Source organism: Scomber scombrus, chromosome 5 (genome assembly GCF_963691925.1).
Source record: "Scomber scombrus chromosome 5, fScoSco1.1, whole genome shotgun sequence".
In the NCBI taxonomy this organism is placed as follows: Eukaryota; Metazoa; Chordata; class Actinopteri; order Scombriformes; family Scombridae; genus Scomber; species Scomber scombrus.
In genome coordinates, this window is record NC_084974.1 from 4,104,374 (window position 1) to 4,119,475 (window position 15,102).

A 15,102-nucleotide genomic window follows, 5' to 3' on the forward strand; every position below is an offset into this window, starting at 1 on the left:
AACCATTTGAACAATACACATGGCGAAATTGGGTCCTGAGGTGGGGACCATGTCAATAACTGGTGGTCGACAGGTGTGGTGTCTCAGAACCCCCCCTCCCCCACCCTACCCTCTACACCTGCACTCATACACTCAACACAGCGTATGATGTTTACATCTGCCAAGCTTGGTCAGTTGTTATTATAAGAAGACTATTATAGGCTATTAAAAATAGGATATTGTTAGGTCAGTGGTGTTGCCTGTTAAATGGATGTTCCTTCCTAACCGCAGCTACTGAGTATGTTTTTATATGACTGTCTTTATTTCAGACGTCTGAGTGGAGAAGTTATTCCAGTGTGGGAGGATTTTACTGAACATCTTAAGGGGTTTCAGTCTGTAAAACCAGCAATGAAATCTGCCTCGCCCTGCTTTTAAAATAACTCCCGACCCACCTATAAGAATTCCATTAGTCTGGACATGGTGGAGGGTTTTAGTGTTCCGCACTTGTCTAAAAGGGTGCTCTAGACAACATGGAATACAAATGGCAAAATGCTTGGAATTTATGTGTCATTTAGAAGTCAGTTCCTCTGGGGTCAACTAGAGGGTTTTTTACACTATTTTTGATGCAGGACATTGGAGAAATATCCTGAGTTTCTTTTTGGTTGTCATGGAGGATAAGAAACAGTGAAAGAGAGCCATGTATTGACATAAATGTGTTTATTTGACCATTTTTTATAGACAAAAATCTCAAAGACAGCAGCATCTGCCATGTTAATTACATGTCCAAGGTAAAAACTTTACAAAAATAAATAGCTTAAAAAGGAAGCTGTAATAATAAAATAGTATAGTCCTTCACTGAAGGGATATAGGCCTAATGCTCCATCTCTTTTGTTTTATGACATCTGTAAATTAACAACAAGAATGAAGAATCAAATATACATACAAGAGTCTGAAAACAACTGTGAGTTTTTGCATATGATGCAACAAATAGATGTCTGAAAATGAATAAAATTAATGTTATTTTTCATATATAAGATAGATAGTATGCTTATCACTTAACTTAGTAATACCATTTGTTGTACCACTGTTCCTCTCAACTGGGAAAAAGTGATATTAAACTAGAGGGCAGAGGGAATTCTCTGTCAAGGGATTATTCAGATCAGGATCCTGACCAGTTATTGCTAACCTAAACATTTTACACAATGTGTAAACTCAAATTCTATCAATTTATATATATATCTAGTTTAGCATTGAAACAATTTGCTCTGTTGTATTCTAAAACTGGCACATTTTAAAGTCCAAGATACTGTCAGATTTGGCATTAGTGAAGGGTTTGTCCCGTAGTCAAACGATGAAAATGGTCAGGATAAAAATATGACATTTACAATTATTTAACACAAATCACATTTTGGTATTCGCATGTTTGTAGAAAAGAGAAGCAATCAAACAGGAGCGTACTTCCCAGAGGCTTAAAACCCCAATGCATTAATCTTATGTACCTACCTCAATAAATTAGGTTAAAGGCTCGATCAAAGCTTTATAGGGGACTGAGTTCTGTGGAGGACAATTGGAGGTATATTTACACTGTGCTGGTGTTTGACAGCAGGTTTCATGCTATTGTTCTAGCCCCACTTTAAATGACAGCTAACTCAGAAGGACATATTGTAGATTATACCAGACCTCATCTGAAAACTTTAGTCTCTATTTAGAGTGGGGCTTCAGAACTTCTCTTTCTGGAGAAAACACAAACTCAGCACCTTCATCTAGCATCTATACATAGCATCACATGTACATCCTGAGGTAGATTTCCATTGTTTCAAATTTCAATAGTGGTTGTCAATAGTCAACAAACGACTACAAAACAATATTCAGGCATAATGCCCTTGACGTGACGTGATGCAACCAGTTGTTAAGTGCAGTCAGACTGGAAAGGGAATCGTTCAAAGTTTACTGTACTCATGTTCTTCATGGCACTCTTGGTTGAGACACTCTCCGGAGACCGGCTTTGGGATTTTGTTCGGATCACACTTCTCTGGCTCAACAGTCTTCCCAGTATAGTCTATGCAGAAGATGCTGCGGCGACGCTCCCCCTGGCCACAAGTTCGTGAGCAGGTGGACCAGGGTCCCATCTGCCATATGGGGCAGGGCAGATCCCCGCAAGGCCTGATGTCTACGGGCTTCAGGTCTTTGTCGCACAGACGGGAGGGGAAGTCCGCGCTGTCTCGGCATTCGACGTTCCTCCTGGACCATCCAGAACCGCAGCTCTTGGAGCACTCAGACCACTCCCCCAGCACCCAGTCAGGCACACCAAACGGATGGATCATATGCAAAGATGGCGAGTTGCCCTTCTTCTCCTTGGATTTGTTGAATGTCACATCTCTAGGGATGAAAAAGGTATATTTCACCTTGGGAGGGTTGGCATCTCCTGCGGTGGCAAGAAGCTGGATGGTGATGGCCTCTTTCAACTGCATGAAGCTCTGGATCCTCTCCAGAGTGGTGGAGGAGCCGCTGTATTTCAGCACAGCACCCAGCACAGGAATGTCCTGCTCCACCGTGGATACAGAAAAGTTACCATTGAGGATGTAACCACCGCTCTCTCTCTTGATAGCAAGATAGTTTCCATCATGTTTGATTCCTCTGTGACTACGCTGTTTGATGTCAATGTTAGTTGCGGCAATGGGAATTGTGACAATGTCGCTGTATCCATAGCTGATAGAGAGAAAAAAAGAACTGGGTTTAGATAATATACACACTTTGTTTGCTGACTTTAAAGACATAGTTTGTATTATGTAGGGAGCTGGAGCTACAAGTCAATTAGCCTAGCTTAGCACAAAGACAAGAACAAAGAAAAGAATGTGCCTGGCTCTGGAATTTTTCCTACTTAATACAATACAGTTTGACATTTAGAAAGTACACTAATAGACAGAGCCTGTAATTTGTGTTAATTTAAGCTAACCAGCTGCTGGCTGTCTTTAATCTAATGGACAGTTTTTAGTATAAATCCTCACTGTTCTTCTGTTGCTCATCAAGAAATAGTAACAGCATGCAACCCCCCGTAAACTCAGGAAACCCTTCTAGATTACACCATTGGTAAAATTTGCATCTTATGAAGTGGACTTGAAGTGGTTATCACATTATTGTCACTAAATCTTTGGTCATACATTTCCAAATATCGGCCACTCTCTGTTTTCACCACAGTTTGATTAGCAAAATGCTCCTATAATGTATAATAAAGATGACTTACGTTGCCTTGTTGTAGGAACCAGTGATCTTTCTACAGGTGAGCCCAATTCCTCCACAAATTCCACACTTATCCACTCTCTTGTTGGATCCGATCACCTGGTCGCAGCCTGCCTTCACACACTGGCCTTGGACGCACACCGATGTGGTGTCAGGACCACAGGTCGTCCCGTCAATTACCTGCAGGGACACGTTAGGTATGACTTGTTAATCCTGATTCACCTGAATATTGCACATTTTTTTAAACGATATCTCAGTCCTTATCTAGAATGTTGCTCATATTTGATACTAAGATGCAGTGACACTTCTAACATTAACTCAAAGACCATTTAGTAGCGTTCTTAGAGGTTTCAACTGTGTTTCATGGTTTACAACGGTGGATGGAAGTTATGATCCGATCGTAGAAGTTCAGGATTACAATCAGGTCCAAGCCACAACACTTAACCTCCATCCATTGTTGAAGACGGTGTGATATGGTTGAAAGCTCCAGAAAAAGCCAGTAAGTGGAGATTCTTTACTTTTTAGACTAGTGATACATTAGTTGAAGTGTAAACCAAATGTATGAACTGTGAAGTTGAGAGAAACAGTACCTTGGATTTAAACACTTTAAATTCACTGCTGCCTCTGGCTCTGCAGAACAGTTTGCATCGGTCTCTGGGAGACACTCCGGCGTACTTTGGTATCCATTGTTTCATGTTTCCGTTGTAGTCGATGTAGTTGGGGTTGTACTTCTCACACTGCTCCTCTCTGAAACTCTTTCCTAAATGTCACAGATTGGATAAAGTTTACACATTTTGATCAAACTGCTGACAGAAAGTTTTTATAAATACGATCATCTTTTGATATCTGCATATATATAAATCCAGTGAGTAAAACTACTCCAATAAAACATATTTTCATAAAATAGTCAAATAAGTGAATAAGTCTATATTTCCATTTTTATTTTGGAATTTTGAGGTAGGAGGATCAGGACTGGAAGGTTTGATGGATGACCTCAAGTACACCTTATATCAGGATATCAGGTATGACGGCATTAAAGATTAGATGCAGTGCAATCAGTGTGCTCCACTTCTGATTTTTAACTAATATTAAGCAGTTTGGTATTCTACACTAAGATATTTCAGTCAGATATTACACAGGAATGTTGATGATAAGTGATATTCTTATTATGACAGTATTGGTCCTCAAAACCTGTATATTACTGATTGCTTACCATCATTGCCCTCACACTGCTGCGTGTTGCAGGACTGGTACAGAACCCTCTGTCCCTCACAGTACTTCCCTCCATTCTGAGGCACAGGGTCGGTACACTCCCTATAGGAGAACTCCACCCCACCTCCACATGTCCTGGAGCACTGCTGCGAGGGTCCCCACGAGCTCCAGCCGCCGTCCACAACCACCTGTGGTAAAACGCAGAAAGCAACAAAAAAAAAAAGAAAAAGAGTCAAGAGTAGTTGGTCAGAGCTCAGTGCCAAAGGCAATCTCAGCTGTGCAGCCTAAACCACAGTCTGGGCTTCTGGGTTTGAGGCCGCACAGTGTGCTGGCGTGCCGCGACTCCAGGCTAAATCTGTGTTGAAGTTCGGCACGCGCCTGCTGTCTGCCTCTACCCACATTCCTGCCACATGTGTCACTCACCACTAGTGGAACCTGCCATGCTGCAGCTTTGTAAGACAAAATTGAAAGTGTGTGTGTGTAACTGTGTATATTTGTGTGTCTGTGTGTATGTCTGTCCGTCTGTCTGTCTGTCTGTCTGTCTGTCTGTGTGTGTATGCATCTGTGTGCGTGTGTGTGTGTGTGTGTGATTGCTAGTGTGGGTGTCCTTTCCAGAAGTTTTATGAGTTTGGACTAGCTACTATTCCAACTGCCAGCACGTCTGGGTTCATAAACAGATGTGTGATCATAACACAAGGAGCAGATATCAGGACAACTGAGCTAGAGTGAAATAGAGATGTACAAATGTTCTTTAAGGAAATATAAAAAAGGCATCATGAAGAAGCTGGATTCACCAATTTCAAACATTGTTGTATCATAGCACACTTAGCATGTACTTTTCATTCATATATTTCTGCATATAGGTGAGAAAAGTGTAAAAGATTTTGCTTCAAAAGGCAGATTTTGTGTTTTGAATATTTGTTTAACTAAATATTCTGAAACAAATCCTATGATAGTTGTTCTTGTGCTATTCATGGTATTGAATTTACCCATTTGTCATGCAGTTGTAGTAGAAATACATTTTTTTTCCAGAACATTTTAAAGAGTTCTCATGTGTATTTTTCTGTGTCTATCAGAAACCCAGTGGGAATAAAAAAACATTGTAAATCTGCAGGTTTCAAGTTGCTGACTTTCCAGTTTTACAATTGCAAACCTCTATTTCCTCTATTTTCTTAGTAAACCACAAGAGTGCTTCCAAGCAGGTGACTCACCGAAACCCTTACAGGCAGTTCTCAGCAGCGAGAAGGTGCAAGTACATAAACATCATCACCTTGGAACCAGCAAGCCAAGGTGTGAAATGTTCAATTGCAGCTTTTTGTGAGTAAATATTTGATCTTAAAGTTGTATTAAAGCTGCATTTTTAACACATCAGAAAACATTTGCCTATTTAAACATTCAGCAGATATGGAACAACATTATGATTAATTTGGAGTCATGTTTCTGGGCTAATGTAAATCCATTATTCACTCTCCTTTTGCTTACATGCCACTCCTTTTATGTTACACAGGGACATCTAACCCACTGTTCACACATACATATTGATTCATACAGCTTTACTGCTAGTTTATGACCGCTCACATACAGAAAGAGTCTTACCAGCGGCTTCATCAACTCCTGGGTCGACATGCACGCTCCATTGAGACAGGTCCCGTTGAGGCTGCAGGTGGTGCCGTCAGCCCAGGGCAGGCTGCCATTCTTGGTGGAGCATTGTAATGTCCCGTCTTCTTGACACCACAGCTGGCTGCAGATATCACTGTCTGAAGTGTTGGGGCAGTGGATGAACTCCTCTCCAAAAATCTGCTGGCACTGTTGGTCCAGGCTGTACTTGGTGCCTGGCAGCTCTCTTGGCAACGGCATGGTACTCTCTGGGACATCCAGAAGGCAGTCCCCTGTGGTTACAATATAAAGCAACACTGTATGAGACTGATTATATTGTGGTAAAAGGGGATTATGGACTTTGTGGCAGTGTGGTGATTATAAATGTGTTACTCTTCATGTGTGGTAATGACAACAGGGGGAAAATATTCAAGGCAAGTTGTGTCCGGACTATAAAAATGAATACTTTTAATTTAACAAATGCAGTGCGCCTTTATAGGCAAACTAGTACTCTGAATTTGGACATTTGACAGCCAGTCTAAATCTGCATTTATTCATTGTTTCTCTAATTATTTTTTATTACATTCAATAAGCTTTTCGTCCCGAGTTGTCAATGACATCGGCAGTTCGGAATGAACATTCTCAGCCACATGAGTTTCTTTGGAGACATTTTCCAACTGATAAAGAACATATTTTGCTGACACCAGCTGTTGCTTTTGGCTGCAGAGGTGGAGAACAGGAAGATGTCCATAGTATGACTCAGTGGAAAAGAAGGTTCACTGATAGGTCTAGCATGGATACAAACAACACAAGATGCACGACACGAGATGGGGGGGCCAGAGCCACAGAGATGAGGCTAAGAAAAGGCGCAAAGAAAAGGAGAGACTGAAGAGGAGCGGATGTGGAAAGAGAACATGTGGAAATCTAGGTCAAGATAACTATCCTGACAACCCATTATTTAAGGAGAAGAACATGTTTAAGCAGGAAAGCCATAGTTAGAGTGCAAGAGGAATAACAGTATGTTTTATTCATCTCTGAATCAGCCGTAATAACAGAGCCACATCATGGCAGACTTCCACATTGGCAGAAGATCTCTACAGGGCTGCGCAGTTTCTGATTTAGTCATTGTGTAATTTTTTAACATGCATGGACGATAACCGGAAACATTACCTACCATATCCGTTGTCAAAGAAGTCAGTGATGAAGAGTGCGCTGCAAGGAGACCAAGGTGCGGTTTTGTTGAGGCTCACAAACAGAGGAGCCATCAGGTAATTTCCTCCCAGATCGCCAAACAGCATCTCACAGGTCTTGGAGTCATCATGAGGCATACTTAGCACATGGCCTGCAGTAGGGGAGGATGCCAGGATTAAAATGTGACACGGTTTCACAGATGCAAAAAAGTGTGGTTATGCAGGACCGATTGAAAAAAGACTTGTTAAAACTATTACACCACATTTCTAAAGTTTTTTCATAAATCCTACACCCACACCCGCCCACACGTGACAGTAAATCTGAGCTAACCGAGCTCGTGTGCAGCTGTGAAGGCAGCTTGCAGGCCGTTGTCCTCGATAACGGAGCAGCTTCTCTTGGGATCGCACATCGTCCCGACATCGGCCACGCCCAATGTGTCGCAGCTCTTTTGTCCGCAGATGTCCTGCAATGAAAATAGACATTGAAAACATTGAGACCGGAACATCCTCAACAAGAGGGTGATATGCAATTTCAAATGATGACAGCAATAGAGAAATATTTTCAATAAAAAAAGGTGTTCAGAATCTTGAATTTGACTGTAGAAAACAGCTTGTCACTAGTGGTATATTACTCTTATTATAGTCCCATATGCTCATGTCACTGTTGACTAGTGCTTTGACCAGCAAAGGCACACTCTAACACTGCCACATACCACCCTCTTACAGTGTATGACAATTCTTTACTGGCATGCAGTAAGTAAGCTTCTGCTAACTACTGGGATTTGAATATCACTCATGTTCCACTACAGTGTAAAACTGATAGCTTATGTCACACTATGACTGGACAACTATTCCTCACTGTGGACAGCAGTCAGGATATACTTATCTGTTAGCTAAGCCGGCAGGGCCAAATAGGTACACATTTAGCCGAGTATGACTTGTGAAGCGAGTGTAGCCTTGGAAGTTTGACCATTAACACTAGCTAGAAGCCAGTGAACTTTAGATCAAAATACTCCTTTCATTTACTTATTTGTTTTATGTAAGAGGTAGTGTAGTGGAACAGCAGTGATATGCTGTGTATCGTTTGCACAGCAGCAACGTGTGCCAGTAAGAACCATCATCTGCCATTAGGGTGGTATGTGCCCGAGTGGAACAAAAGTTATATACAATTATCATGTGCTTTATGCCAGTAGGACAGCAGCAACACATTCAGAGTGGCATAATGCCAAAGAATCAACATGTGACACTCAAACAATAGTTGCATACCACTGTTAGATGACAGTGAAAAGTGGTATCTGGGTAACCATAAGTCAGTCGAACAGCCTGGGCAATAGTCAACATTGACATGCCACTCAGTATTCAGTGTTATGGAACACTGAAATTCTCCATTGAAACCAAGAAAATGCAATGCTTGTACTGGGTCCTATCCAATTATTTTAATCACATCAGCTCAAGTAAAGGTCCTCTCACAGACAGCCAGGTATTGAGCAATTCGTCAATAACAATTTACAACAACAACACAATGGACAACACAGACTAAGAAAAGTAGTAAACATTTGCTCAGAAACAGCTGGCAGAGTAGACTATCAGTTGAAGTTAAAGACTTTATTCTGTCAAATAGTAAATAGTACGGGCAGCAAGGAATGACTGTTATATTAATTACGTAGGATGGCAGAACATCGTCTCTATTTATGTCCAGTTGTTTTTCTGCCATTTTTAAGAAACAAATCAAAACATGTTGCTCAGTGTTTCCATCATTAAATAAAGCAAATAAATATCCCTAGCATGCAGCTGTCCAGGGCTGTGATGTGGGAAAATTAACAGTGTGGTGTGTATCAGAAATCTTTCCCTGCTCCAGAAGACGCCTGGCTATGTAGGACGGAGACGGACGCATTCATGGCCTCGCCTCAGCCCCGAAAAAAACCCACAAGGCATAACCCTCTGTGATTCGAAACACATCTGGACTTGGAGCTGCAGAAGAACGCTGCTCAGCATGTGTTTGTACACCTTGTTCCACAACAGCATCTGTCACTCATGTATGCAGACACACACAAAGCCAAATCTACGTATGTAGGGGCCTGAGCACAAGGTCACAGAGTTGCATTCATAGATAGTGCAGACAGAGGAAAGACAAACACACACTTAACATAAGACCACAAAAATGCATGAGAAACATGTTTCCACTACATGCAATAGCGGGTGAGTTTTAAGTTTCACAACAAGCCCACAGTTGTACCGAAACATTCTCTAGCGACTGTGGAATACATGGCACACATTTTCAGCCTGACCAAGCCGCACACTCAAACCCTGACCGTTTAAAGTGACATCGTCATGTCAGGGCTGATTTGTGGCGGCACTAAAGTTAGCTCATCCACGAGGAGACTTCCATCTTCTACATTTCAAAGCATATCTCCGCGGAAATGGAAAAACAAACAAACCAGGTTTGCGTGAATGATGGCTTTCCTAAGTGAAAGCCGCTTCAGAAAATCCAACACAAAATTGCAGAAGCCCATATGTTCTACTCATCATTTTCTGATTCAGGGTCAGTTTTACATGCAAACATCATTCAGTAGGCGGATAATTGCTAAGCCTGCCATCAAATCAAGCAGCAACCAGGGCAATCACCTATAAAAATGTAATAATAGAGAAGCTGCTAGCCTAATGTATTGTCTGCTAACACCTTGTCAGCATGCACATACCAGATGGAAGAAGGCAGCCAAATACAGCAGAACAAGCCAATCACAGTTCAAACCCTAAGGACTTCTGAACTTATTTCCTGTTGAGCATCCATAAAGCAGTTTGTTTGCTGTCTGTAGACATTCCCCCTGCTTGGAAAAGATTACAACTATTTCATCTTGACGATCCCTTTTCAGTATCTGTAGTATGCCAAAAGAGCTAGAAAAAGGCTTTCCTTTCCTTTACCTTGTTTCATCTTTTCTTTCTTAACCCCACATATATTTGACAATAGCCACCCAAAACCAAGGGGCTCGTTTGCAGCCGGGACCCCCCACAGTAAACACAAGTGGCCTTCAAGTGCATTTATGCTACTGTAAGAGGCTTTGTGTTCAAGTAATTGTTGCGTGGTTGAGTCGGCTGCCTCTGAAACCACATTGTGGACCACAGATGGCCTGGGACAGAATTCCACCAGGGCTTAATTTGTGACTCACCCTTGCTGGGTTGTTGCTGTTTGAATGGGAAGCAAATATGACTATCATGGGTGAGTAGACCCATTCTAATAACACACTCTTAAACTCTCACATTTCATGTTTTGTTTCATGCACTGAAGTGTCCAAACCATGCTCTGAGGAAAATTGTGTTATTGCGTTCATACTTGGTCTAAGTGTTAAAACCACTGTGACTCTTGAAGCCTGATACCAGCATTAAGATATGTTACACTAGTATTATATAATAGTTTGAAATTACATTTCATTCCCGGACACTGAAAGCCAAAGCGCTCCAATAAAACCCCATGATACTACTGTTCCTAATAATACAATACCTGGTGTTCCTCTAGGATCAGTTCTCAGGCCACTGCTGTTTTAATTTACATTACATTACATTTACATTCCAGCAAATTTGACAAAGAAATCTTAACTCAATGTCTACTTATTAGCTTTTTTGGAGATTCCAGCTGCTTCTTGTGGTATGCTCTGCAGATGGACTTTGCTCAGTTGTCTCTGAGACAGTCATTATGTGACCTTAAGATCACACCATAACAGGTGGTCATATATGGGTAGAGATCATGACCCCTGTGTCTGTTGAAGAATTGTCTCTGGCATTGGATATGAATGTCTTCCTTGATCTTTATCTAGCCATCCATCAACTCTTGGTCAATAACTTTTGACCCCTTCGCAGTCAATGCTGTGATCAGTTTTAGTGTGATACTCAGACAGCTGATCTTGTCTATTTTTGATATTTCTAGAGTTTCTTGTCAAGGGTCCTTTATGTTTTACAGATGTAGTTTCTGAGACAACTGAGAAAGATTACATGATGTAGTTGAAAACTAGCAAACCTTGAAGTAAGATTTTTGTATCAAACTACTGCTTGCACATTCAAGACTGAACTTTTATGCTCAAACCCTGGCAAATCTCCCATATTACATGTTTAAAAAAAGATGGTATGCAGATGATGGTGTATTTTATTGCACAGATCTTAAAAGCCACGTGGGCATTGTGAAATAGAGCTAAACCAGATTCATTCTTATCGCTCACCTCTCTGGTGAAGAGCATGGCAGTGTCATAGTGCTCTGGATGTCTCTGGCTTGGTGGGTTGAAGAACTGCTGCCATGAACAGAAGTTCCTAAGAGCCACACCTCCATTGCTGGAGACCTGTGGGCCAACTTCCTCATCCTCTACCACCAACATCTTCACCACCACCATGTTCACTGAATTCTTTATGCTGGGGTGTTTGTAGAGCTGGGCGGCCATTGACATCAGGGTCAGAATGTAGTGCTATAAAGGAGGAGAAACAGGAGAAGACATTTAAAAAGCTTGAACAGTGGCGGATTGACAAGAGTCTGGTTTAGAGGAATAGTTCAACATTTGGGACAGTTTGGGATTAGTTGAAAAGATCAATATCGCTCTCATATCTGTCCATTAAAGACAGCCTATAGCCAGCAGTCAATTAGGCCTAACTAAGCTTAGCATAAAGAATTGAAATAGGGGAAAACAGCTTTGGTTTGGTTTTGTCAATGACAACAGAATGAATCTACTAGCAACTCTATTGTTAAATGTATTAACAAATCATATCTCATTTGTTAAATCTGTGCAAAATCCATAGTAAAAATGATAAGTTGTGGTTTTATGGGGGGTTATGTGCTTGACTATTTCCTCTTTCTTATTGATGATTAAGGAATTGAAATTTGGCAGTATAAAAATATCACTCATCACTGCTGTCTTCTGCTCAAACTATGTATTGGTGACTGTGATTGTTTCTAGATTATAGCAAACATATTTTGACATTTTGGTTCTGCAATTTCTTGTTACTTATTGACCGATAAAATATACCTGCTACAAGCTAGAATAAGCAGATATACTTCATTCATCAGTCAGACTGTAGCGCAGACAACCTCTTACCACAAATGCAAATTCAAAAAGCATATTTCATGACTTTAGTTGGCTGAGCCACACAAAGTCACTTTCACTATGATTACCATGGTTATGTGATAGGAACACTTATATCTTGTAATTAAACAAAAAATGAGGTAACACAGTACAACTGTACAACTAGTTCATCACATTACAGGGTGCAGGAAAAACAGAAACAACTTGGTGTGCATCATTACTCACACAGAGGAATTAGAAGCATTGACTGTGGTGTAATGATATTTGTGGTTGCGGTGTATTTATATCAATGTTGCTTTAAACAAAATATGTGCCTTGTGTCTCAGTTTGTTCTCTACGAGGTTGCCAAGGAGTCTCCTCCCAGCCCAATAAACTGTCTGCTGCCTTTAGAGAGGATGGGAGGAGCAGGTGTGATTGGAAATTACTGACGTCTGACTGCAACGTACAATGTTGTCTTCACAAGCTCTTCTTCTAAGTGAAGAATTTAGTACTAATTCCCATTTGACTTTGTTCGCTGGAGAGACTTGCCTCCAAATAGTTTTTTGTTTATTTTGTGGGGTAGGGATGGGCATGATTTTCCACAGCGCTGTCATGGTGTTGTGTCTTGTAGACAGCTGATAAATCATAGTGAATGTGGGGGGATTCTATCATTCTGTGTATTGTGAAGTCTTCCATGAGCCTTGCTGAAATCAATTTTTCTAGGGTGGGATGATATGCTCTCATAAAAAGTTTTTCCACATGTTTTTGCACACACCCACAGAACCACATGTCGATCTTTGCCTGGGGCTTCCAAATCTCTAAAACGGCCCCCTCCTCATAGACATCCAGTGTAATATAGATGGACAATCTGTCAGATGTATCACATCCATCATATCAGATATAGACTGATTGCCTGGCATCTGGTTTATCATGAAAGGCAAATATAAACTCAATTTATCAGTCTACCCTTCGGCCACTTGACCTTTTGTTACTTGTGTCTTACTGTGGAATACTACTGAGGGTTTGGCAGCTAAGGAGAGTGTTAAGTACAAACAGACTACAGGTTGGCTGGTCCAGATTGTGGCAGGATCAAGGACTGCCCTACTTACGTTTAGTTTTTTGTTGAGTTCCGGTTTCAACCAAGAATGATATGTGTTATGGAGGATGATTTCAGAAGCTTTTCAATGTTATTTTAATTTACAGATTGGATGTTGTAACTGACTTACAGGAAAAGGGTCAGGAAATTAATTTAATGAATCAATGTAATTAATACTAGATATGACTTAATGGATTTTGTAATCCCTGTGAAGCAGCTTCCCTGGATGATGCTGAAGCTCTGCTGCCAAATCGTGACCAAGTCCTGAGGAATGTGGTACAGCATTGCTTGCATTTCTGTTGCCTGACCTCTTACTCAGCCTGTGGAAAACTGGGAGCCCACCGATTTCCTCCCAAGCTCCTCAGTGCCAAACAGTTTTTATGAAGCAGCACAGCAAAACAATTCACTGCCACTACATTATTGTGAGCTATGTGTTCTGACTTTGTGGGCTTGCAGAGAAAGTAAAGAACTAAATGACGCAGTCGCCGGTTGTGGGTTTGTTTATGAGATGGTCTAAACTGCGAAATTGAACTAAATGTTTGTTTAGGTTCCTATCAAAAGTGTGTGCAGGAAAGAATGAGTTCATCGCGTCTGACCTTTATTTCATCTTCATAGAAGTTGGTCATGGTTGAGTCTGCTACTGCCAGGGTCTCTATGAACCGTGGCGCGGAAACAAAGCGTCGCCGGCGAAGTTCCCTCTGTGCGTCACTGTCGCTGTGCGTAAAACTTTCCCCATTGTGCTTCTCTGCTCGGCTTTCCTCCGCAGCGTGATCAAACAGGAGGGGAACACCGTGGCTTTTGGTGAATGTCCTCCTCTTGATGACATGCAGCTGTTCGGCAGAGTCAGGCCCCAGGCCACCGCGAAGTTTGGGCTCAATTAAATATTCTTTCCCCTCCGTTATGAAGGAGCCAAAGATACCAGAGCACAAACTGACAGCAACAAGCGAGTTTTGATCGTAATCTACGTTCCCCGAGTAAAAGCAACTTCTCAGCTGTCCTTCACTCTCCTCGGTCTGGTTGATTAATTGTTGGAGATCCGCGTCCAGGAAAGATTGCGCACCTGAAGCGCTGCGTAAAATCTCAACATCTCTGGCTTTGATGCGCTGTATGGTGAAGGTAGGCGAGATAAAGCTCGTATCAGGTATAAGATTTAGAGTCAAGTCCTTGCCAAATGCACTGAGGACAAATCTCGGCTGTTCCTCGCTTCTTTTCCAAAAGCGACCGCGGATTCTTCCATTTATCCGAACAGGTACTATATCCTCTGATTCAAACGGAGCGTGAAGTGCTGTGTTGATTACGCACAGGGAAAAAAAGATCAAACACACAGTGGAACACATCTTCTGCAATGGAAATTGCACTCGAGATTGATTTAAAAAAGGATTTATTACAATGTATGTCCTTTATTCGCTGGCAAGTGGCGCGTCTTCTGTAATCGGAGAAATATCTTGTAAAAATCAGCAATCGTTTCAAATTGAAAGTAATTTTTCCAGTGCTGTAAAGTCAGTCTTGGTCAAAATATGTCTGCTATTTCATTTCAGTCTGTCTGAGTTCTCGTTTCTTATACTCTAACCAAGCTAAGTCTTGTTGTACCACTCACCAGCACCGCTGCAGTGTGGACACATCGGGGGTATTTATACGTTCTGCTCTTCCCTGGACATGAGGGGGTTTATTTTTGATATCCTCCGCTGCTTGAAATTCTCCTCCCACTCGTACTTCATGAGAAAGTCGCGGATAAAACAGACCCAAT

At 41.5% G+C, this 15,102-nt stretch overlaps 1 protein-coding gene across 1 annotated transcript; it reads right to left on the minus strand.

The window, feature by feature from the left end:
* Nucleotides 1–691: 691 nt before the first annotated feature.
* Nucleotides 692–14,933, minus strand: LOC133980241 (A disintegrin and metalloproteinase with thrombospondin motifs 8-like). Its single transcript, XM_062418901.1, has 9 exons — nucleotides 13,952–14,933; nucleotides 11,429–11,668; nucleotides 7,549–7,681; nucleotides 7,202–7,369; nucleotides 6,028–6,320; nucleotides 4,433–4,619; nucleotides 3,810–3,979; nucleotides 3,224–3,399; nucleotides 692–2,688 (listed from the first exon to the last, which is right to left on the minus strand). The coding sequence occupies exons 1-9, from the start codon at nucleotides 14,690–14,692 to the stop codon at nucleotides 1,920–1,922; spliced, it is 2,877 nt and encodes a 958-aa protein (XP_062274885.1). The 5' UTR covers nucleotides 14,693–14,933; the 3' UTR covers nucleotides 692–1,919.
* Nucleotides 14,934–15,102: the final 169 nt, after the last annotated feature.

Coding starts and splice junctions, on each gene's coding strand:
- LOC133980241 (XM_062418901.1), bottom strand. CDS start 14,692: ATGTGTTCCACTGTGTGTTTGATCTTTTTTTCCCTGTGCGTAATCAAC. Junction 11,669..13,951: donor TCTATGAAGATGAAATAAAG/GTCAGACGCGAT, acceptor CCTCCTTTATAG/CACTACATTCTGACCCTGAT. Junction 3,400..3,809: donor TTAAAGTGTTTAAATCCAAG/GTACTGTTTCTC, acceptor GTGTCCCTGCAG/GTAATTGACGGGACGACCTG.